This window comes from Camelus dromedarius, chromosome 5, assembly GCF_036321535.1.
Source record: "Camelus dromedarius isolate mCamDro1 chromosome 5, mCamDro1.pat, whole genome shotgun sequence".
In the NCBI taxonomy this organism is placed as follows: Eukaryota; Metazoa; Chordata; class Mammalia; order Artiodactyla; family Camelidae; genus Camelus; species Camelus dromedarius.
Window position 1 is genome coordinate 19,533,092 of NC_087440.1, and position 24,437 is coordinate 19,557,528.

A 24,437-nucleotide genomic window follows, 5' to 3' on the forward strand; every position below is an offset into this window, starting at 1 on the left:
TGCGGAGAACCTGGAATGGGTCCCCGCTTTGGTCGCTGTCTTTTATTCATTCAACACAGGTTGATTAATCGTCACTGTTACGTGCACAGTGTCCATTTTCCAAAGTTAATTCTATCGAGGATGCCCGCTGGTGGGGAAAGGGGGGAGATCATCTCTTATTTGAATCATCTGTTTCCTTTTTCTTGTCTCCGAAACAAATGGCTGTTTCCTTCACATTTGGGCTTTCCCCCGCTTTTTCAGGGACTGAGCCTAGTTTTTCCACCCGCTTATTCGTTTATTCATTCAGCAAATACCTATTATGCACTTTCTGTTCGTTTCCTAAAGTAGCGCCTGAAAAGTTTAATAAGACCGTTCTTAACATGTGAGGGTTGTATGGTTGCGAAAACAGAAAAGAAACGTAATTTCAATCGTGTATTATTTTCCACATATGTAATTCTTAAAATTTGTATCATTAAGTTAAAGAGTGCCCTCTGAGTCTTTGACTGGACTCTTTAATACAGAAAACACATTACAAATGTTCTCTTTACGACTCTGAGTAGCCAGAGAGGAGTCTTACCTTGGAATCTTCAGATCCTGTAACAGTGCTTGACAGTAAATACTCGTTTGTTAAATTAGTGAATGCTTTAATCTGCTTTGTGTTTCTTTATTCCTGATCTCTAGTGCTAGGAAGAGAAATCTCTCTCTACTAGGAGTTAGATATTCAGCAGTATTAAGTACATATGAACACAGTGCCATAAAGAAAAGAATGAGGTAGGGAGAAAAGCAGAATTCTTAGTTGTTTGAGAACCCACATGAAAGTCGAATATACATGAAATAATGGGGCTTTCATAAACTATTGTATGAAATTAGTAGCAGGAGAGGATCAAGAAGTGCTTTTTAGCTTTTTAAGCTGAATTAAATTTTAATTCAATTAAAATACTTCGTAGGGTTAAAATAAGGACAGGTTTATAGTGTGCAGAATTTGCTTCCTACTTTTCTCAAATGGTTCTTTGTATATTGTTGAAATAATGTATTCTATTCACTGAAAGGTTTGCCTTTCCATGTGACAATATAGTCCTTGTGTTATGATGTTACTCGTTTCATACTATTCTGCCATTTACGTGTAGCTTAGTTTAACCTTTTCCATTGTTGACATCTAGATTTTCAGATTTTCATTGTAAATAGTCAGGACTTTGGTGTTTATGGAAAATTCTAGGTATAAAGCCATAAAGTGTCAGTATTTTTCTCTAATAAAATAATAGCACCAAGTCCACTGTTTTTAGATACAAAATTACTGCTTCTGTAGAAAAGAGCTTTTGTAAAAATATGAAACTTTATTAACATGGTAGCCTTATCTCTTTCTATTGATTTGTTTTCAGATTTGAGGCCCTTTAATTTTATTTTTTATATGTGACTTAATTTTATTATTTAATTTGAAGCTGTAGCATTATTAGTCTTTTTCCATCCTCATCAGCCATGTTTGTTTGTTGACTTTATACTGTTAAAAAAATGCTGCAACAGTACAGTCCATGAAAGTAGCCATTAGCCACATGTGGTTAAAATTAAAAATTTAGTTCTTCAGTTGCACTGCCCTCATTTAAAGTGCCCAGTAGCCACATGTGGCTGTTGGCTGCTATATTGGACCATGCAGATATGTTGAACACTTCATCATTACAGAGTTTTGCTGAACAGAGCTTCTGTAACATGCCATTTGAGTCATCGAAGTCTCTGAATACAAATAATCACTTTAAAAAATCATTGATAGCATTTAAGTGAACAGTCATTTTGTTAGTTGTGAGCACCACCTCTTATAAATATTAGATATATTTGGTTGTTGAAACTTATCCTTTGATCATGACAGTTCCATTAAATATATCATCAGTCAAGATTTAGGATGAAGGAATGAAAGCAACCACCATTTATTGCTCCTGGCCCCATTTTCACTAGCACTCCTATATACTAATATTTTTAAATGGAAGTGCTGGGGGTTGAACCCAGGACCTCAGGCATGCTAAGTATGCACTCTACCACTGAGCTATAACACCCCCCCCCCCCCCCCCCCGCCAACGCCTATATTCTTGTGTTGCTGTGAAAGGGGTTGAAGAGGAAGAAGAAAGTAAGGGAAGGGGGAAAAGGTGGGAAGTCCTGGAGCAGTTTGCATTTCCTTGGGTTGCATAAAGAATTAATGCTATTAGGTGAACTAATGAGTTGTTTGCTACTTACTTTGTCCTTTACCCTCACTATTGTGGGTAGGTAGTGTTGTGGGTACAGAATATAATAAATAGTCTAATCTTTTTTTTTTTTTAGGTTTATATGGGAGGATTCTCCCAACAGTGGGACACCAACAGATAAGCCCAGACTGCTTGCTCTTAGTGAAAATTGTGAACTGCTTATCTATGAATTTAATTTGAAGGATGAAAGTTGTGATGCAACCGTTTTGCATAGCTATAATGAGGAGACATTGCAAAAGCTCATTGAAGATCAAAATATCAGTAAGTATTTACAGGTGGTCTTTAGCATGTTTAAATCTGTAACATTACTATATAAATTTATATATTTCAGGAAGAATTCTTACAGAGGTGAAATCAGGGAGGGAGATACATCCAGTACACTAGACACTAGCTACATGGGGCTATTGAGCACTTAATATAATTAATAAGAATTAATATGTCTTTTAAATGTCAAATATACTATAGATTTGAATACTTAGTACTAAAAAAGTAAAATATCTCAGTAGTTTTTGTATTAATTACATGTTGATATATTTTGAGTGTGAGGTAAGTTATATTAAACTTAGTTTTACCTGTGTCTTTTTTCATTGCAGCCAGTAGAAAATTTGAAATTACATGTGTGTGTTTCACATTTGTGGCTGACAGTATATTTCAATTGGACAGTGCTGATCTAGACTGGTTACAAAGCTGTCTACTATGTTCCATCCTGAGGGTTGCAGGGAGCAGAAATGAAAGCACACAGGTTTCTGTTTTTAAGGCAGTAGCATACTCACAACCCTTGATTATAAGGTTCCCTCTTTTTCTTTCTAAAGAGTCTGTGATCATTCTTGTGAGGCCCCATGGATAAGCAGGCTTTTTTGATCTTCCAGTGTGCTCTCACACTCTGGCCATAAACAGAAGGCACAGGGACACCGTACACCATCTTCATTTATCACCTTACCCACCTTCCAATGACCATGTGGTTAGGTGATTTTGAACAACTGTCTAGAGTTGGATTAAGTGCTGTTTCCCTTTTCTTTTACCTGCATGTGTTATGTTAACAGAATCAAATTTACCAACTGTAAACCTGTGACCATTGAGTTTGATATAATATCCTTTTGTTTTATAGGTATTTCCTTATTATCTCTGAGAATTCTGTCATATCATAGTAACACATCGTTATTGTTCATCAACAAGTATATCCTCCTACATGTTATATTTCCTGAAAGAGATGCTGAGATTAGGTTACTCAACTGTTTCACATTACCCTTGCCTGCACAGGCAGTGGACAGGATTATTGACACGCAGCTCTGCAGAGGAATTCTTTTTGTGCTGAGTAGTTTAGGCTGGATCTGTATCCTTGTTGGTAAAGATGTTGATTGCGGGAAAGGAAAATACCAAAAAGATGAGTTTTTTTAGGCTTTTAGTTATAGGGAGTGGAGTATAGGCAGAATGGTCAGTTTTTCAGTAAAACTTTCAGGGAAAAAGATCTTCATGAGTTTAAAGTACTCAACTACATTGTTTTCTATTTCATTCAAATATTTTTCAGTTTATAAATACACATTTTTTCATAGCCATAATAGTGTTATCCAACTTTTTAATGTTTTTAAATTGTGTATGTTCTGCATTACCAATTTATTCAGAATATACTTATTAAATATCTACTTTGTGCTTGTTGCAGGAAGGATTTAGATGACTGCTTATGATATGATATACACATATTTTTCATGTATGAATATAATCTACCTCTTACCATCTCTAATGATACTTCGATCATATTAGTGAATCATTGTTTGCATAACAATTTTTAATTTGTTTTTGGAAACTATCACAGATTTTTTGTCTTTAGCAGATCCATAGGTCATCAGCAAAATTATTCTGAAAATTATTTGACAATTATTTGAAGAATGACCCCTTATTTGTTTTTGGAACTTTTATTTCAGCATTAAAGGAATAGTTTTCCTATTTTACATATATCATAGCCTATATTAAAATTTCTTTTGTAAAAAAAAAAATTCTTTTGTAAAAGATGTTATGTGGAATATGGACAGACCTGTGCTGTCCAACACTGTAGGCAGTAGGTATATGTGGCTGTTGAGCACTTGAAATTGGCTAGTGTGACTGAGGAACTGAATTCTTAATTATATTTAATGATTTTAGATTTAAAATCTGATTCTTGATTCAGTTATTGGAGAACTTTTGAGTATGTTTGGAACAACTTTGGCTGCTCCAAGTTCTTAAATATAAATTTTTGTAGTCTAAATACAGACCAGGTATTTCCAATGAAAATTTAGTGTTCAAATTGAGATGTGCTGTGACTGTAAAATAACCAAATTTGAACACTTACATGAAAAAATGATATAAAATATCTCAATTTTTATATTGATTACCTGTAGAGATGATAATGTTTTGGATATATTTGGTTAAATAAAATATATTCTTAAGGTTAGATTCAGGAATGTGGGCATAGCTCAGTGGTAGAGTGCATGCTTAGCATGCACGAGGTCCTGGATTCAATCCCCAGTACTGCTATTAAAAAAAAAAAAAAAGATTAGGTTCATTGGTTTCTTTTTACTGTAGTAAGGGCTACTAGAAAATTTACAATGACAAATGTGGCTCATATGTTTCTTTTGGATAGCACTGTTGTAGAACATCAGTGGAAAATACTATGTCTCAATATTATTAACATCATAATGTTAACAATATAATAATAATATTAAGTCTCAGGGCCTGGCACAGAGTGGATATTTAGCAAGTATTGTTGAGCGAATTCTCTATCAGGTTGTTTATTGGGTCACCAAACTCATAGTTACCTGGTTAATGTGATGGGGTTGTTTTAGTGCCATCTTCCTTCTGCTATTATACCTTCAAGGTTGGAGCAATGAGATCTTTAACTGTCTTGTCCTATGTTTTAAATGGTTCAGCATACTTCAGACTGGCATTTTCTTTAACTCTAACTCAAAGACATTTTTGACATTGTGGACGGTAGACGCATAGCTCATGTGGATTTAGCACTTCACCAAGAAGATGTGTGTAATGAGCAACAACAGGAGCCAGCCAAGATTTCTTCCTTTACTTCACTGAAAGTATCTCAAGACCTAGATGCTGTAGTGATTATCAGCTCCTCCAACACTGCAATTGCTCTTAACTTAAATTTGTATTTCAGGTATGTAGATTACTGCATTCTCTGATTTGAGGTAAATAATTAGAGCCATAAGAGGTTACAGGTGTGCTTGTTAGGTTCCCCCCCACCCCCCCTTAACCTTTAAACAGTTTTCTTTCTCTATTCAGTTAAATCAGGTTCTACCTGCTACATAGTGAGCTTGTTACTGTATAATAATGTGTAGAAATAACTACTGGCTACCTTTTTATTACTGGATACATCTCCAAGTTTTGATTTTGTTTTATGTGTATTTTGATATATATGGCTTATATCATCATGTAAGTAAAAAGTATCAAGCACAATTTTAGAAGCCCTTGGCTGTTATACATTGTATTATACATACATCATACATCTGCTCACCTCTTCCCCACATTAGAGTGAGGAGAAATAGGATTTACCCTGTGTTAGAATGAGGCTTCGGATCCTGGCTGCCTAGGGGATCACTTTTCACTTAAAGAACTTTAACAACATACATTGACCTAGCTTTCTCCAGTTGAGGATTTCCTCAGATGTTTCCCTTGGAGGGTCCACAATTGCAGCTTTCTAAATATATTAATAAAAATTGACTGCTTCTTTGTGTTGCTTTTTGATTTGGAGATTATAGTTGCTTCTGATTTTTTGATGTTTGAAAGGACTATGTGTATATGTGAGTGTGCACACACACAGCAGCCTGTTTATTGCAACTTGTTTATCTCAAAGTAGACCAGTCCACTTTTATGACTTTCAGTGTTAAGAGCTGTCCCAAACAATTAGGAATTTTGGTCCTAACTTAATATGAGTAAAATAAACAAATCCTTGAGTAATTAGGATGCACTTTGATGGGATTATTGCTTACTGTTTGGATCACAAAAAAGGGTTAATTTCATCTTCACATATCAGCCAGAACTTATAACTGTGATCTTTTCATTTGTTTTCAATGGTTTTTTAATACTTTTTTTTAAAAAAATCTTTGAGCAGGGATGATAAGAACATTTTCAGATTATGCGCTTATGTGTCAGTGGGCCATGTTTACTGACTAAAACATACTCTGTTCTTGTAGAGTTACCTCCTAGTCATCTTCCTTGGAAAACAATTTGACAGATCAGAAAGGAGGAAAGACTTCTCAGCTACTCTGATCCTTGAGTGTAGGATTCTGTTCCTCTGGTTGTTTTGGCAACACCTCAGGAGAACTCTGAGGAGAGCAGCAGGCACATTCCTTTGAATAAATTTCATTGAACTGAGCCCCTGTAACATCAGCCAATGAAGAGGTTTTGTTCTGTTCTGAGCAGTGAATTTAGGGATCTGTCCTGTCCAACTAAATGAGTGATCTCTGTTTGTTGATTATTAATTATTTACATGGATTTTTTTTATTAGTGTAACTTCTTGAGGGAATTGACTAGCACGTTTATTTTCTAAGTGTGCTGTTAGATGTGTTTTACCTTTCCTGTCTCCTGACCCTGGTTCTTCTTTTCCACAATACAGAATGTCAGTCTCCTCACTACTTTTCATTTTATCAAGTCCTGTTTATCCTTTGAGCTCTACCTCTTTCATGAAACCTTTTCTTACTAAAACCCCTTTCACTTGTAAATTTAGACTCATTTTATACCTTTTCTCCCCTTTGAATTTCTATAGCACTTCTGCTTTCAACTACAAGTTAGCACTTGATTTTATAGTCTTGTATTATTTCTCTGGTTCTTTTTTTTTGTAGAGTCTGTAAGCTCCATGTAAGCGCCTCATGATTTGTTTGTTCAGTTCACTGTCAATGACTTTTTTTTTTAACATTTTTTTATTGAGGAAGACTCATTTTACAATGTTGTAGCAAATTCCAGTGTAGAACACAATTTTTCAGTTATACATGAATATACGTATATTCATTGTCAGTTTTTTTTCCCACCGTGTGCTGCCACAAGATCTTGTATATATTTCTCTGTGCTATACAGTATAATCTTGTTTATCTATTTTACATTTAGAAATCCCAGTCTGTCCCTTCCCACCCCCCACCCCCTTGGCAACCACAAGTTTGTATTCTACGTCTATGAGTCTGTTTCTGTTTTGTATTTATGGTTTTGTTTTTTTTTTTTTGATTCCACATATGAGTGACCTCATATGGTATTTTTCTTTCTCTTTCTGGCTTACTTCACTTACAATGACATTCTCCAGGAACATCCATATTGCTGCAAATGTCGTTATGTTGTCGGTTTTTACGGATGAATAATATTCCATTGTATAAATATACCACATCTTCTTTATCCAGTCATCCGTTGATGGACATTTAGGCTGTTTCCATGTCTTGGTATTGTAAATAGTGCCACTATGAACATTGGAGTGCAGGTGTCTTTTTGAAGTAGGGTTCCTTCTGGATATATGCCCAGGAGTGGGATTCCTGGGTCATATGGTAAGTCTATTCCTAGTCTTTTGAGAAATCTCCATACTGTTTTCCACAGTGGCTGCACCAAACTGCATTCCCACCAGCAGTGTAGGAGGGTTCCCTTTTCTTCACAGCCTATCCAACATTTGTCATTTGTGGACTTTTGAATGATGGCCATTCTGCCTGGTGTGAGGTGATACCTCATTGTAGTTCTGATTTGCATTTCTCTGATAATTAGTGATATTGAGCATTTTTTCATGTGCCTATTGATCATTTGTATGTCTTCCTTGGAGAATTGCTTGTTTAGGTCTTTTGCCCATTTTTGGATTGGGTTGTTTGTTTTATTCTTATTAAGTCATATGAGCTGCTTATATATTCTGGAGATCAAGCCTTTGTTGGTTTCATTTGCAAAAATTTTCTCCCATTCCATAGGTTGTCGTTTTGTTTTACTTATGGTTTCCTTTGCTGTGCAGAAGCTTGTAAGTTTCATTAGGACCCATTTGTTTATTCTTGCTTTTGTTTATCTATTGCTTGAGTAGACTGTCCTAGGAGAACATTTTTGAGATGTGTGTGAGATAATGTTTTGCCTATATTTTCTTCTAGGAGGTTTATTGTATCTTGTCATATGTTTAAGTCTTTGATCCATTTTGAGTTTATTTTTGTGTATAGTGTAAGGGAGTGTTGTAGCTTCATTGATTTACATGCTGCTGTCCAGTTTTCCCAACACCATTTGCTGAAGAGACTCTTCATTCCATTGTATATTCTTGCCTCCTTTGTCAAATATTAGTTGATCAAAAGTTTGTGGGTTCATTTCTCGGTTCTGTATTGTGTTCCATTGGTCTATATGTCTTTTTTTTGTACCAATACCATGCTGTCTTGATTACTGTAGCCCTTTAGTATTGTCTGAAGTCTGGGAGAGTGATTCCTCCAGCCTCTTTCTTTTTCTTCAATAATGCTTTGGCAATTCTAGGTCTTTTGTGGCTCCATATAAATTTTATTATGATTTGTTCTAGTTCTGTGAAATATGTCCTGGGTAATTTGATAGGGATTGCATTAAATCTGTAGATTGCCTTGGGCAGTGTGACCATTTTAACAATATTGATTCTTCCAATCTAGGAGCATGGGATATCTTTCCATCTTTTTAAGTCTTCTTTAATTTCCTGAATCAGTGTTTTATAGTTTTCCATGTATAATTCTTTCACCTCCTTGGTTAGATTTATTCCTTGGTATTTTATTACTTTGGGTGCTATTTTACAGGGGATTGTTTCTTTACTTTCTTTTTCTATTGATTCATCATTAGTGTAAAGAAATGCAACTGATTTTTGAACATTAATCTTGTAACTTGCTACCTTGCTGACTTCTTCAATTATTTCTAGTGGTTTTTATGTGGACCTTTTAGGATTTTCTATATATAGTATCATGTCTGCATATAGTGACAATTTTACCTCTTCTTTTCCAATTTGGATCCCTTTTACTTCTTTGTATTGCCTGATTGCTGTGGCTAGGACTTCCAAGACTATGTTGAGTAGGAGTGGTGATAGTAGGCAGCCTTGTCTTGTCCCAGATTTTAGTGGGAAGCTTTTGAGTTTTTCACCATTGAGTACTATGCTGGCTGTAGGTTTGTCATATATAGCTTTTATTATGTTGAGATATGTTCCCTCTATACCCACTTTGGTGAGAGTTTTTATCATAAATGGGTGTTGAATTTTATCAAATGCTTTTTTTCATCTGTTGAGATGATCATGTGTTTTTTGTCCTTTCTCTTGTTGATGTGATGTATTACATTGATTGATTTGCATATGTTGAACCACCCTTGTGTCCCTGGGATGAACCCCACTTGGTCATGATGTATAATCTTTTTTATGTGTTGTTGGATTCTATTTGCTAAAATTTTGGTGAGGATTTTTGCATCTATGTTCATCAGTGATAATTGGCCTATAATTCTCTTTTTTGGTGGTGTCTTTGCCTGGTTTCGGTATCAGGGTGATGGTGGCTTCATGGAATGAGTTTGGGAGTATTCCCTCCTTTTCAACCTTCTGAAAGAGTTTGAGAAGGACCGGTATGAGTTCTTCTTTGTATGTTTGGTAGAATTCCCCAGTGAAGCCATCCGTTCCTGGACTTTTATTTGTAGGGAGGTTTTTTATTGCTAATTCGATTTCATTTCTAGTGATCAGTGTGTTCAAGTGGTCAGTTTCTTCTTGGTTCAGTCTTGGTGGACTGTATGTTTCCAGAAACTTGTCCATCTAGGTTACCCATTTTGGTTCCATATAGTCTTTCACAATATTCTTGTATGATATTCTGTATTTCTGTTATTTGTTGTAATTTCTCCATTTTTCTTTCTTATTTTGCTTATTTGTGCTCTCTTTTTTCTTTGTGAATTTGGCCAGAGGTTTGTCAATTTTGTTTACTTTTTCAAAAAACCAGCTTTTGGTTTGATTGATTTTTTTCTATTGTTTTATTAATCTCTATTTTATTTCCTCCCTGATCTTTATTATTTCCTTCCTTCTGCTGCCTTTTGGAGTTTTTTCTCTTCTTTTTCTAATTCTTTTAGCTGGTGGGTTAGATTGTTTGAGATTGTTCTTCTTTTTGAGGAAGACCTGTATCACTGTAAACTTCCCTCTTTGCACTGCCTTTGCTGCGTCCCATGAATTTTGTGTGGTTGTGTTTTCATTTTCATTTGTCTCAAGGTATTTTTTAATTTCAACTTTGATTTCATCATTGACCCATTGTTTTTTTAAAACCATATTGTTTAATCTCCAACTTTCCTTTTTTTCTCCTTTGTTTCTCTGTAGTTAATTTCTAGTTTCATGGCATTGTGTCAATAAAGATGTTTGAGATAATTTCTCTCTTAAAATTGTTGAGGCTTTTTTTGTGCCCAAGTACATGATCAATCCTAGGAAATGCTCCATGTGCACTTGAAAAGAATGTATGTCCTATTTTTTCGAGGTGTAATGCTCTGAAAATATCCACCAAATCTAATTTTTCTATTGTATCACACTGTCAGTGACTTTTACTTCCAATTTATCTTAGCTATCCATTCCCATAGTCATACCCTGGGCTTTGTCATTACATGAAACTGCTCGTCCCCAAATCACTATTCTGCACATCCTGCCCTGACCACAGCTTCCTAAATTTACAGCTTGCTTACTCAAGAGCCCCTCCTGTCTTCACTTCCCTCCCTCTGCAGCATAGATGCTGTGACACATAATTTAGTCACTTTCTTGAATGCACCCTAACTCCTACTCCTGCCCTATGGTACCACTTGGTCTGACAAATCATTTTTTATTTTTTTGTTTTTTTACCTGCCTTTTTAGTCCCTGCACCCAAGTAACTGAGCACTTGTGAGAAAACTGCAAAGGAAAATGAATAGCACTATAAGTTCACACTCACTACTTTCAGTGGTCTCTCGTGTTGCCTGGAGATTTTGCAATGATTTTTCATGAGTCCGTTCTTTACAACAGTGTTTTTAAACCTCCATTTTCCTCAAATCTCTATTTATCTCTTTCTCCCCAGCTGTTCTTGGATGATTTTACCTCCTACTTTATAAATGAAGTAGAACCATCCAATGGGAGCTCGTTCAGTTTCTCACCTTAAATTTGCAAACCTACTTTCCTGACTCATCTTCTCCAGCTTCCCTGCTGTTACAGTGGCGGGATTCCCTTGTGTGTGCTCTGGATCCCATTCCTTCCCTCCTTCTCAGGGACTGGTCTCCCTTTCCTCTCTCGTCTACATCTCCAACCTCTTTTAAGTATTAGATCCACATCCAGTTAATCACCAGGTCCAAGCCATTCTACCTCCTCAGTGTTTCTTGTATTGTCCACTTAACTCCGCTGTCATCACTGTGATCCATGCCACTTTCATCACTTACCTGAACTAGCTTAACAGCCCCGACCTTGGTCTCACATGTCTGTTCTCTCCTCACATCCATCTTCTGTGGGGCAGCCAGAAGGGTGATGCTAGAATGCACATCTTATCAGACTATAGCCAAGTATGAAGTCTGGGGACAGGATCTGTATCTTGTTGGTGGAGGAACTTCCTTCTCTATGGGTCATCTTTCTTTATTGTCACCTTCCCTTCTCTAACTTCTTTTCATCATCTCCTTGACAAATGAATATCAACCTGTTACCTTCAAATTGTCAAAAGGATAATAGTTCATAATTTAACTAAGTGCTCAGGGGGGTTACGTGCTCCCTTTCTCCCGCCATCTACTCTTCTGCTTCTAATCAGATGGCTTCTGTGCTTAAACCATAATTTATCTTCCTTCCCACTGGCACACTCCCCTGACCACCACCACCATATAAAAGCTGAAACTCCATAAAGCCCACCCCCAACTGTCTCTGCTAACTTCTCCAGCCTCATCTCACACTGCCACGTTTCTCATTCCCTGTGTTTTGGCCATCCCAGTCTTCTTTGTGCTTCTGAAAAGTGACAGCCCTATTTCCACATGCACTCTCCATCTATGCCTGCATTCATACTTTGCTTTTCTAGTCCTTACTCATTCTCCTTGTCTCAAGCTAAGTCTTAAACTTTGTGTTAGTGGTATGGTGGGTAATTAAGAACCTGGGGTTTATGGTCAGGTAGACAGAAACAGCTGGTCTGTTTCTGTGAGTCTTAGTTTCCATATCTGCAAAAGCGGCTTACATTTACCTCAGGAGGTTGTTGAAAGGCTCAGATAAGTTAGTTTATATAAAGTTTTCAGCATAACATCTGCATTATAGTAATACAATAAATGGTCTTATATTTTTATAAAGCTAACTGCCTTAAGATTCAGATTATTTTTAATTGAGCTATTGACATATGATATTAGTTTCAGGTGAGTACATAATGATTCAATATATGTGCATATTGCACAGTGATCACTACAATAAATCTAGTTAGCATCCATCTCCACACATAGGTGCAAATCGGTCATATTCTCAAGGTTGACTTGATCACTCTGCCCTAAGCAATGGAGATAAGAAGTCCAGGTCAGGGAAACTTATTGTCTGGACTCTTCCTACTCTGTGATACCTCCACCCCTTACACGCCCCCACCCCCATTTTCAACAGGAACATGGGTTTGGGGTTGATCATCGTTTTTTGGCCGTTGCTATTATTTTAAAACATAGGCAATACCCAGGACACCTACTGTGTGAAAGATCTCTAGAAGACGTTCCTGTTGAAGGCCCTGAAGGCATAGATGAAGATGATCCTGTTAATTCTGACTACAACATGAAACTGACCAAGTTTTCCTTCCAAGTTGATAGGTACAGAAACCTCCTTTTTGGATTTACTTTATTATTATGATTATGATTATTAATTATTTTGTCATTCTGACACAGTACCTTTTCACTAAAGGTCTTTTCAGGGGTAGACATGTTTATTTTCTTAAGTGCGTCTTTGCCCTGGTTTAGTGCTTTACTTAGTGCCCTTCACTGTAACAGATGTGAGTTCTGTCCTATCTTCCAGGTCTTGGAAAGCCCAGCTGTCATCACTGAATGAAGGCATAAAGAGCTCCAAACTGGAGGCTTCCTGTTGTGCTCCATGGTTCCAGGATATTCTGCACTTGGAGTCCCCCGAATCTGGTGACCAGAGTGCCAGTGTGCCAAGCTGGGCCTTCATTCCCCAAGGCCTGCCGCACAGGCAGTACAGTTTTCCATGGAAAAGTCCCACCAAGACCAGGGATCCAGGAAGATTATGGAAAAGAATGCACATCAGTGAGCAGGAGGAGCCCCTTGAGCTCACATGTGTGTCTGTGACAGGATTCACTGCACTGTTTACTTGGTCAGTAGAAAGGACGGGCTGTTCCATTGCCCTCTGGGATTTGGAGACCCAGGCCATGCAGTGTTTTTCCCTGGGCAAAAAATGCATCCCTGTAGACAGTGGTGGAGACCAGCAGCTGTGCCTCGTTTTGACAGGTGAGAACGTCTTGTGTCAGGTTGGAATCCATCGCCGAGAGCACCTCTCTTACCTGTTTTACTACTGCTGCCCGGGTGATGTAGTGCCTACTCACTCCTCTAAGTGTAGTGTTTTATGGAGGAAATTTGGTGTTAACGTTGGTAATGTTGCCTCATATGTTTGATTTTTAATTAAGGTTATTTCTGCTCAGCTAAGTACTAAGATACTGAGTCAGAAAAAGTTTAAGTCTAAGAAGAGTTGGTTTTAACCCAGGGAGTCTTCACAGGACTTTGGTTTGTACAGAGTTCGTAAGCTGGCAGCTCATAGGCCATATGAGTTTGGATTTGCTTGGCTTGCGCTATGTAGGCTTTTAAAAAAAAGATTTGTGTCTCACAAGCCTGTAAAATTAGAGGGTTTCAGACAAAATCTGTATTTCCAGTTATTACTGTAAAATTAGAATATCTGGCAACACTGGCCCTCATTCCTGCATAGTAATTGATGGGTTGGAGCTGAATTTCAGTGCTCCTAGATGGGCTGCTTTCTTTCAGGTTTGGTTTTCTTGCACTTCTCTCACCACCTGTTTTGCCTGTAGGCATTTGGGTTTGATGTGTCAGATGCGCATTGGTTCAGCATAACCATGCCATAACCTCCTACAGAGCTACTGAGTTCTGATTGAACTAACCATGTGTTTCTTCTTCAGTGTCCTGATTTTGGTAATCATGTATTTCTATGTGTCAAGAGCATGCTATTAATGTTTCATTTTAGTAAACCAGAAATGTGACATCTCAATAGTTACAAGTTCCAAGTATTGATAGTACAAGACAGTACAAAGTAGCAAAGAGAGGTTTCCTGCTAGTCATAGGATACATTGTTCCTATGAGAATTTGCCTTGTGGTTAGTGTTTAAAAGATAAAGCTCTTCTTTGAAAAAATCATGATGAATTTATTAATTAATGTCATAATAGTTACTGGTACCCAATAAATCTATTTATACTTACAGTGCTGAAGTATTGCACAATTAGAGATTAATTCCTGTCATAATCCTAAAACCTACGTCCTAATAATTTACTAAAGTCAACTTTTGTTTTTCTTATAGAAAATGGACTCTGTCTGATTTTGTTTGGTCTGACCCAAGAGGAGTTTTTAAATCGACTAATGATCCATGGAAGCGCCAGCACTGTGGACTCTCTTTGCCATCTGAATGGTTGGGGGCGGTGCTCCATCCCCATACACGCCCTAGAGGTAACAGAGTTAAATGTCTGGAGAATTCTGCTTGATAATCCCTCTGTCCTATATTCTGTTTGACTATAGATTATTTTAGTCAGTACAATACAGATTAGGAGAGTTCATTTAACCTTGCACCAAAAGATCATCCATTTGCTTACTATTGGCTATTTCGTTACCCTGATCCTGCTTAGCAGTTTACCATTTTTGACATTAAAAGATACAAGGTTATGATAACCACTATTTAAGAAAGAAAAACTCACAAGCAATGGAGGCAACATTAAACTGGGAGAAGAAATGATGTGGAAACAAGCTGTGGGAACCTGAAACAGGAATGATCCCTTATTCCCAGTTTGCAGTCCCCACACTTCTAATCCAGCTGTAGTAGTGTCAGAATGGAATTTATATAGCATTTTATAGTTTACAGATATGCATTATCTAAATTGTGCTAAAATAACCACGTGAGATGGGTTGGGTAGTTTTTATTCATTTCATTTTACAGATGAAAAATCTAAGGCTTAGAATGGTTGAGTGCCTTATAGCCATATTAATAAGGCAGGAGCCAGAGTTAATGGCAGGGCACTTTCTGCTGAACCACACAGCCGTGAAAGATTGAGAACTTGAAGTTATTACTGTTATGTGCTAGTCTCGTTTTAGTGACAGCTTTATTGAGATATAATTCACACATCACAATATTCACCCACCTATTGTACAATTCAGCGGGTTTTAGTATATTCAGTTACACAAACATTTTCATTGTCTTATTTCAGAACACTTTCTTCACCCCAAAGGGAAACACTATACCCATAAACAATCACTCCCAAGTTTTCACAAACCCTAGTTTTCAAACACTTACCTGCTTTCTGTCTCTGGATTTGCCTGTTGTATACATTTCATGTAAATAGATTATTGTGACTGGCCTTTGTGACTGGCTTCTTTCACTTAATGTGTTTTCAGGGTTCATCCATATAGAATGTATCAGTAGTTCATTTCTTTCTTTGGCTGAATAAACATTCCATTGTATGGATATAACAGTTATTTTTAATCCACTCACCAATTGATGGACATTTAGGTGGTTTCTTTTGGACTATTGTGAATTATCCTGCTATGAACAGTTGTGTACTAGTTTTTGTTATCATACTTTCATTTCTTTTGGATACACACTTGGCAGTGGAACTACGAGGTAATTCAACTTTTTGAAGAACGACCAAACTGCTTTCCACAGTGGCTGCACTACATTACTTTCCCACTAGCAATGTATGGGAGTTCCTGTAGCTCCATATCCTCACCAACACTTATTGTTCAGTTGTTTTATCAGAGACATCCTGGTGGCTCTGAAGTCAAAAATGAGATGGTATCTCATTGTCATTTTGACTTACGTTTTCTTAATGACCTATGTGTTGAGCATGTTTTTATGTGCTTATTGGTCATTTGTACATCTCTTTGGAGGAATGTCTGCTTAAATCCCTTGTCCATTTTGTAATTGGGTTATTTGTCTTTATTGTTGAGGTCTACAAGTTCTTTTTCTATTTTGGATACTAGACCCTTATGAGGAACATAATCTGAAAGTATTTTCTCCTGTCCTATGGGTTGTCTTCACCTTCTGCATGGTGACCTTTGAAATACAAAAGTTTTTCATTTTGATGAAGTCGATTTCCACACCCTTTCTTTCTGTTGTTGGTCACTTGTGCTTTTGGTGTCCTATCTAAGAAACCAGTGCCTGTTCTGAGGTCATGAAGATTTACTTTAACAAGAGTTTTATAGTTTTAGCTCTTACATTTAGGTCTTTGATGCATTATGATTAATTTTGTGTGTGATAAGGGGAAGTGACCCAACCTCATTCTTTTACATGTGCATATTCAGTTGTTCTTGCACCATTTGTTGGAAAATTTACCTTTATATCACTACAGAATATCATTGTAGGAAATGTAGTAATAGGGAAAGAAAATTTATCACTTATAAATCTATTATCCGAAAGTAATCACGTTTACTATTAGATTATTTCCTATAGTTATTTTTCCTAAATATTTATTTTAATAATCAGGTCTTATGTCATTAATCTTATCAACTCTATAGGTAAATAGTGTTATTATTTCCATTTTCTCAACGAGGGAATACAGAGAGGTTACATATTCTGATTCAGTTACACTTGGGCTGTGAGTGGTAGCACTAGATGTTTGAACCCAGGCAGTGTGACTACAGAGCCTCCGCCTTACACAGTGTGTGTGTGTGTGTGTGTGTGTGTGTAGCGAGTTTAATTAGGTGTGTGTGGAATATTCAGCATTTTCTGGCCTTAGTCTCCCCCACACACAAATAATAAATATGTATGACTTAAGTGGTAACAATAATAACAAAACACATACCCTTGTTCCCACCATCCAGGCAAGAACTCGATTGTCTTTCAATGTGCACCCCTCCTGTTGCATGTGTGTCCATCCCCATCCTGTTCCCTTACCTTCCCCAGTCTCCAAGTTAACTGCCATTCTGAAAATTTCTACTATTCCCTTGCTTTTCTTTGTCTTCCTCCATACAAATATTCCCTCAAATAAGGCTATTTAGTTTTGCTTACTGTTGAATTTTGTATAAAATAGAATTTCTGTATATATTCTTTTGGGACCTCCTGGGGTTTTTTTTCTCTAAACATTTTGTGTGTGTGTGACTTACCCATGTTAATTTGTATAACTATAATTCATTCAGTTTGACCCTTGTGTAGCATTCCATTGTCTGAGTATCTTATTTATCCAACCTAAGGTTGTTTCCAGTAGTTTCCTGTTATAAATAGTGTTGCAGTAAACAGTTTCTTACACATCTACTGCAGCATGTGTGCAAGAGTGTCTCTTTGGTGGTATCAGAATTGCTGGGCCGTAGGGACGTGCATTTTTTTTCTTTTTTAAATTATTTTAAATAGACTTTATTGTTTTAGATCAGTTTCAGGTTCACAACAGAATTTAGCAGAAAATACAGAGTTCGTACATAGCCCTTCCCACCCATACATATATACTCCCCTAACCTCAACATCTCTCATCAGTGTGGCATATTTGTTACACAATCAATGAACCAACATGGGCACATTATTATCAACCAAAGTCCGTAGTTAACATTAGGGTTCACTCTTGGTGTTGTACATTCTGTGGGTTTTGACAAATGCATAATGACATGTAGCCACCACTATAGTATCATATAGAATAATTTCATTGCCCTAAAAATCCCTTGTGCTCCATCTACTCATTCCTCCCTCCCTCCCTCCCCTCAAGCCCCTGGAAACCACAATCTTTTTATTGTTTCTGTAGCTGTGCCTTTTCCAGAATGTCATTTAGTTGGAATCATACAGTTTGTAGCCTTTTCAGACTGGCTTCTTTCATTTACTAGTATGTCTTGTAAGTGTTTTCTGTCTTTCATGGCTTGATAGATCTTTCTTTTTTTTTTTCCTACATCTTATATTTAAGAATTTACATATATGTACTGTTCATTGTTTCTAAGAATGTTTAGAGCTTTAGCTTTTTAAACTTACATGGTTATCAAAGGAATAAAGCCAACCACAAAATAAGAATTAACTCAAAAAGATACATACACCCTGCTGTTAACAGCAACATTATTTATAATTGCCAAGATATGGAAGCATCCTAAGTGCATGGGATGTGCATTATTAACTTTTCTAGAGAATACTCTAGTTTTCCAGAGTTCTTTTATCCATTATGGTCTCACCTACAGCGTATGTGGATTTTCATTGTGGTATGTCTTTGCCATATTTGACATATCTAGATTTTTAAAAATTTTGCCAGTCTGATGGTATGAGGAGTGTTAATTTGCATTTCCCTGATTAAGTTTATGCATCATTTTATATATATAAAAATATATATATGTGTGTGTGTCTATGTGTGTATATATATATATATATATATATATATATATATATATATATATATATATCTGACACATATATGACATTTAGAATTTTTTGGTAAAGTGACTAAGTTTTTTGCATATTTTACTCTCGGGGTATTTGCCTTTTCTTAGTGGTTTCTAGTGTTTAATATATTCTAGGTACCAATCCTTTTTTATAGGTGTGATAAATATGTTCTAATCTGTGGCTTGACTTTTTACTTTCTTCATGGGATCTCTAATTTTAATATAGTTCTAAATTTTAATGTTTCATTAATCAGTCTTTTAGGCATGTAATTTGTGATTTCTATACTCAGGTCATAAAGATATTTTTTATATTTTTTCCTAAGTTTAAAATTTTGACTTTCACATTTAAGTCCTCTGTTGTTGCAACTTATGTTTATGCATGGTGTGAGGTAGGAACAAATCTGCTGCCCGTTCCCCGATATTGATGACTTTGTCTCAGCACCATTTTTTCTGAAAATCCTTCCTTTTACCATTGAACTGAAACGTCTTCTGTGTCAAGTTTCCGTATATGCATGAGTTTGTTTCTGGGCTGTATTCTCTTCCATTGGTCTTTTGTCCATCCCTGGGCCTGTTCCATCCTGTTTTAATTATAAATCCCCTCACTTTATTATTCTTCAGGAGTGTCCTTGTTATTTTCACTCCCTTAATCCCTTCCATATTTTAGGATCAAGTTGAACAAAAAACTGTTACTATTTTTATTAGAATTACATTAAACCTATATATCAAGTTGGGAAGAACTGACATCTTTAGAATTGTTAATCTTCCTATTTATAAACGTAGTCTTTGTTCCCTGTTTTTTTTTTAAGGTCTTCATAACGTCTTTCAGTAAAACATTACAATTTTTACAGTTTTTTTCATTAAGAGCCTAACATTGTTAGCTTTATTTTTGGATGTGTGTGTGCATTTGTACTTAAATACCATATATATTTACATATATGTGAGTTATATATTTATATTTAACTATCATATATTTAAATATATGTAGTATCCATATTTCTATACATTTAAATATTACATATGGCTATTGTAAATGGTATATTTTAAAATTTAGTTACCAGTATAAAGAAATACAAAAGTCAACATATAAGTTAAATGTATTGCACATTTGCTAAATTCTCTTATTAATCCTAATTTATCTGTTAGATTTTATTGAAGTTTCTATATAGTTGATTTACATATAACTTCAAAATAATACAATTTGTTTCTTCTCTTCAAATCCTTGTTTTCTGTTTTTTTTTTTTTAATTCTAAAAAAAAGAATTTTGCTTCTGGGATCTCTAATATAATATCACTCAGAAGTAACAGTGAACATGCCTATCTTATTCCTGATTTTAAAAAAGAATACCTATGATATCTCACTAATAAGGTATGTGTGTTAAGATTAACTACATTTTCTTTTTTGCAGTTATGATTTTTTTTTAACATGAATGGATATTGAAATTTTATTAAATATTTATTCTGAATCTTTTGTAATAATTATATGGATCTTCTCCTTTAATCTGTTAACTGTAATAAACCACATTACAATTGTATTTATTTTTAGAGATTTTTATATAATTTTATTTTTATTATGAAATATGATGTATTAAAAAGTATGTATAGAATATATATAGTTTAACAAATAATTATGAAGCAAAACTCTTATAACCACCACCCAGGTCAAGAAATAAAACATTACTAGAACTTTAGAAGTTCTTGTGTCTTCTACTTGTTTGAGTAGTAAATATTCAGTTTATGTTCTTTTAGAGGATATCCTAGGAAATATAGTGTATGTATTTAAATTGTCCAATTCACAATTCATAACTTCACCCTTTGAATAATACAAGTCCATCAAATGTTTGTTTCATTTACTCTTTCCCTATTTATGTTATTGTTTTTTATTTTTTAACCATAATAGACATCATTTTTATGTATTTAGGTTCATTCATTTTTTAGTGGAATTGATATATTTTCTTTGTTCTTCATTTCTTCTTACATTTAAGGCCTTTTTTCTACCTGGACTGTGTCATTAAGAGTCTCCTTTAGTGAGGATCTGACTGGTGTGGAACTCCTAGGTTTTATGTGATGAATGCTGTTGATTTTGCTGTCATTTTTGAAAGATAATTTTGTTGGTTGTGGAATTCTGGGTCGGCAGTTACTTCTTTCAGCACGTTGATGATCATTTTCAGCTCTTTCTGGATCCAGTTGTCATTGAGAAGTCAGCTGTGTTCCCTTTGAAGGTGGTTTATTTTTTTCCCTTTCAGGCAGTTTTTACAATCTTTTTGTTTTTAGTGTTCTACAGTTTAGCTGTGATTTTATATCTTACTCTTGAGTCATGGTTCTCAATTGGAAAAATACTGATTTACACGATGCTAATTCTTTAATATTTGTTGAGACTCAGTTGTAGTTAGTAGGTACTTAGTTTCTGTAAACGTTCCACATGCTTGAAAATTGAATGTGTATTTTCTAGTTGTCACAAGGTACTAAAGTCAGTAGTAGTTAGTATTTTCACACTTTCTTCAATTTCTCTTGACCTGTATGAGTTTTTGGATAATTTCTTCATGTTGCTTTTTCAGCTCATTAATTCCCTTTTCAGCTATGTCTGACATGGTATTAAATGCATTCATTGAGTACCTAATTTCAATTTTTTTTTACTTCTATAATTACTATTTGGTCATTATTTTTAAAAATGTAATTTTGAAAAATTTCAAATTTATAGAAAAATTGTTTAAAACAGTAAAATGAGCATCCATTTACCTCTTTCCCATTCACCAGCTATTACATTTTGCTACATTTGTTTTGAATATATGTGTACTTCTTATTTTTGCTGAACTATGTGAAAGTTACAAACTTCGTAACTTTTTTCTACGTATTTTATCATATATCTCCTAAGAGCAATAATATTCTTATTTAATCATACATAATTCAGTTTTCCCTTTCACCACCAAGAGCAAAGGCATAGTTTGTTTATGGTCTCCCTCTGGTGGCAGTAATATTTCTAGTTCATCCTCTTTTGGAGAGTGTCACCATGCATAGACCCTAGGTTTATCCTCTCTTTTCTTCCTCCATACATAATTTCCACCAGTACCTCTCACACCAGCCTGCCTGGCCTAACGCCCAGAACATCAGCCCATTGGTTCTCAAAATGTGGTCTCCAGACCAGCAGCATCACCCCAGACTTACGGGGTCAGAATCTCTAGGGTCAGGGCTCAGCAATCCACATATTAACAAGCTCTCCAGGTGATTTTTAGGCACAATGTCTAAAGGCTAGGAGTGGTAAACTTTCTGTCAAGGGCCAGAGAGTAAATATTTTAGGCTTTCCAGGCAGGTTGCTATTGTAACTACTCAGATATGCTATTGTAGCCATTGACAATATGTAAACAATGGGTGTGGCTGTGTTCCCATAAAACTTCTTTTACAAAGACAGGCAGGACTGAATTTGGTTGGTGAGCCTTGTTTTTCAACCCCTGCTTTAGGCCATCAGAGATTTGCCGATTCTTTCTGACAGCAGCTGGCTTTAGAGCTTTACTTTTCTGAATTTGCCTTTCTTCTTGTTTTTATTCTCTGAGGATTTTTCTCACTTTCTTTCCAGTTCAACTGAGCATTTATAGACATGTGTCTGTGTTTATAGTTCATATATATATATACACAATTGGCCTTGAACAACATGGGTTTGAGCTGTGCAGGTCCACTTGTATGAAGATTTTTTTCCAATAATAAATACTACAGTACTATACAATCTGAGGTTGGTTGAATACGTGGATGTGTGTGGAACCTCTGGTTCAGAGGAATGATTGTAAAGTTATACTCTAGTTTTCAACTGCACAGGAGGGTTGATGTCCCTAACCCCTGAGTTGTTCAAGGGTTAACTGTATGTATATATTTTTTAATCTGTGATTTTTAAGTGTTCTGAACAGAAAGTTTCCTCAGATGTATAGCTAGGAATGGGAGCCTGTTTTTAGCCTGCTTTTTTAGTTTAACTTTGTATCATACTGCTTTAATGTTTTAATTCAGAGAGACTATAACTTAACTGTAACAGTGATCCCCAAGTACCTACCTTTGAATGGTTTTAGAATTACAGAATGGTAGAGCTAGAAGTGTTTTCTAGTCTAACCTCCTGTTTCTACTGAAGGAAAAACTGATGTTCAGAAAGGTTACAAAGACTTGCCCCAGATCACGTGGTCACTGTCAGAATCTTCCCTAGAACTCAGGTTCTCCTGCAAGATAAAGATAGCCTTGTGTTTCTTTCTGTTTCAGCACATGAAGTACTATAGTTTATTTTTTTAAATAAATTGTATCCTGATTTTTTTTTTCCTATTGTAATTTTTTTTCTGATTTTCTCCCATTTTAGGCAGGTATAGAAAATCGTCAGCTGGACACAGTAGATTTCTTTTTGAAGAGCAAGGAAAATCTTTTGAATCCATCCTCAAAATCTTCTGTACCTGATCAGTTTGATAACTCTCCATCCCATTTATATTTAAAAAGTAAGTGGAATAAAGACTTCTACGTTTGTATTTATCATTTTTCCTTTTTAATCACTTTAAAATTATTGTTGTGTTTTCTAACTATTTACTTGCCAAGACTTTGTCATGACATTTTATATACTATCTGGACTCTTGAGAGAGTGGTGAGAATCTATTAATGTTTTCATTCTACACTGGGTATTTATTGTTCATATCCTGAACTGTGTTTTGTATTTTTAGTACATGCAAAGAAGAGATGATCTGTCAAATTCAAGAGAATTTTATTCAAGAGAGAATAAAATTGATTTGCAAGATTCCCCACTCTTGCAACTGTATGAGAGGTATAGTGACAGTGCAGCTGGCTGAGTTGGGGATTGGAATTTGTTATAAGAATTTTCAGCCTGACTCTTCTGCTTTTTTGCTACATTACCAACACTTCTTTTCAAGATTTGGCTTTCATTTTTAATAAACGGGAGCTCTACTTTTATTCCTGGACCAGGTAGTCATGCAAACCTTCTCTTTTGAGAGATAGGGTAATAAAGTATGTTTTCCTTTGTACATAAAGTTTTATAATCTGCTTTTTTTCTCTTGATAATATACTGTAGATATCTTTCTTGATAAAAATGGATTTATTTATTATTTATGGTGGCATAGAATTTTGTTGTATGGTCTGTACGATAATTTACCCAAACTCCTATTACACATTTAGGTTGATTCACTTTTTACTATTATTGGCACTGTGTTATAAATGCTGTATATGTGTGTGTGTATAATTTCACATATGAACAATTGTTGGGATTAATTTTTCAATGTGGAATTCACAGGTCGAGGAAAAACACAATTTACATTTTTAAATGCTTTGACAAATTATCCTCCAGAAAAGTTTTAACAATTTGTACTTTAAAGTGGAGAAAATGACAACTTACTTTTTCCTTCAGTGTAACGCTAGTTCTCACTGACAATGTGGATTAGAAATTTTCTTTTTTAAAAACGTTCTCTTTTGTACCTGCCTAAATGAGTACAAAGTTGGTCTCCCTCTTGAATTGCTAACTTTTTTTATGCTCCACTGTTTTTAAAAGTGTGTTTGAATTGAAGAGAAAGGCCTGGTTTGTGGTATTGAGGGGAAGCCCATCAGCAGTCATGTGGCCATTACTCTCCTCTGTTTGGTGGTCAGTGATTTCTTCTCACTCCATTCTCACCTGCACTGCTCTGCCCTGAAGGGTGGGGACGGTTCTGGAAACAAGAAGCTTGAGACTAGCTTTACCTGCTTTCTCAAGGTAAAACCTATG

At 35.6% G+C, this 24,437-nt stretch overlaps 1 protein-coding gene across 1 annotated transcript in view; it reads left to right on the forward strand.

Annotated features, from left to right (window-relative positions):
• The window catches only part of SPG11 (SPG11 vesicle trafficking associated, spatacsin), a 75,813-nt gene that overhangs the window by 542 nt on the left and 50,834 nt on the right, over positions 1-24,437 (forward strand). Inside the window, exons 2-8 of the mRNA XM_031453159.2 lie at positions 2,287-2,471; positions 3,319-3,543; positions 5,154-5,355; positions 12,807-12,944; positions 13,147-13,595; positions 14,671-14,816; positions 23,037-23,169. Coding sequence (XP_031309019.2) covers positions 2,287-2,471; positions 3,319-3,543; positions 5,154-5,355; positions 12,807-12,944; positions 13,147-13,595; positions 14,671-14,816; positions 23,037-23,169 — 1,478 coding nt within the window. The remainder of the gene's footprint in view (positions 1-2,286; positions 2,472-3,318; positions 3,544-5,153; positions 5,356-12,806; positions 12,945-13,146; positions 13,596-14,670; positions 14,817-23,036; positions 23,170-24,437) is intronic.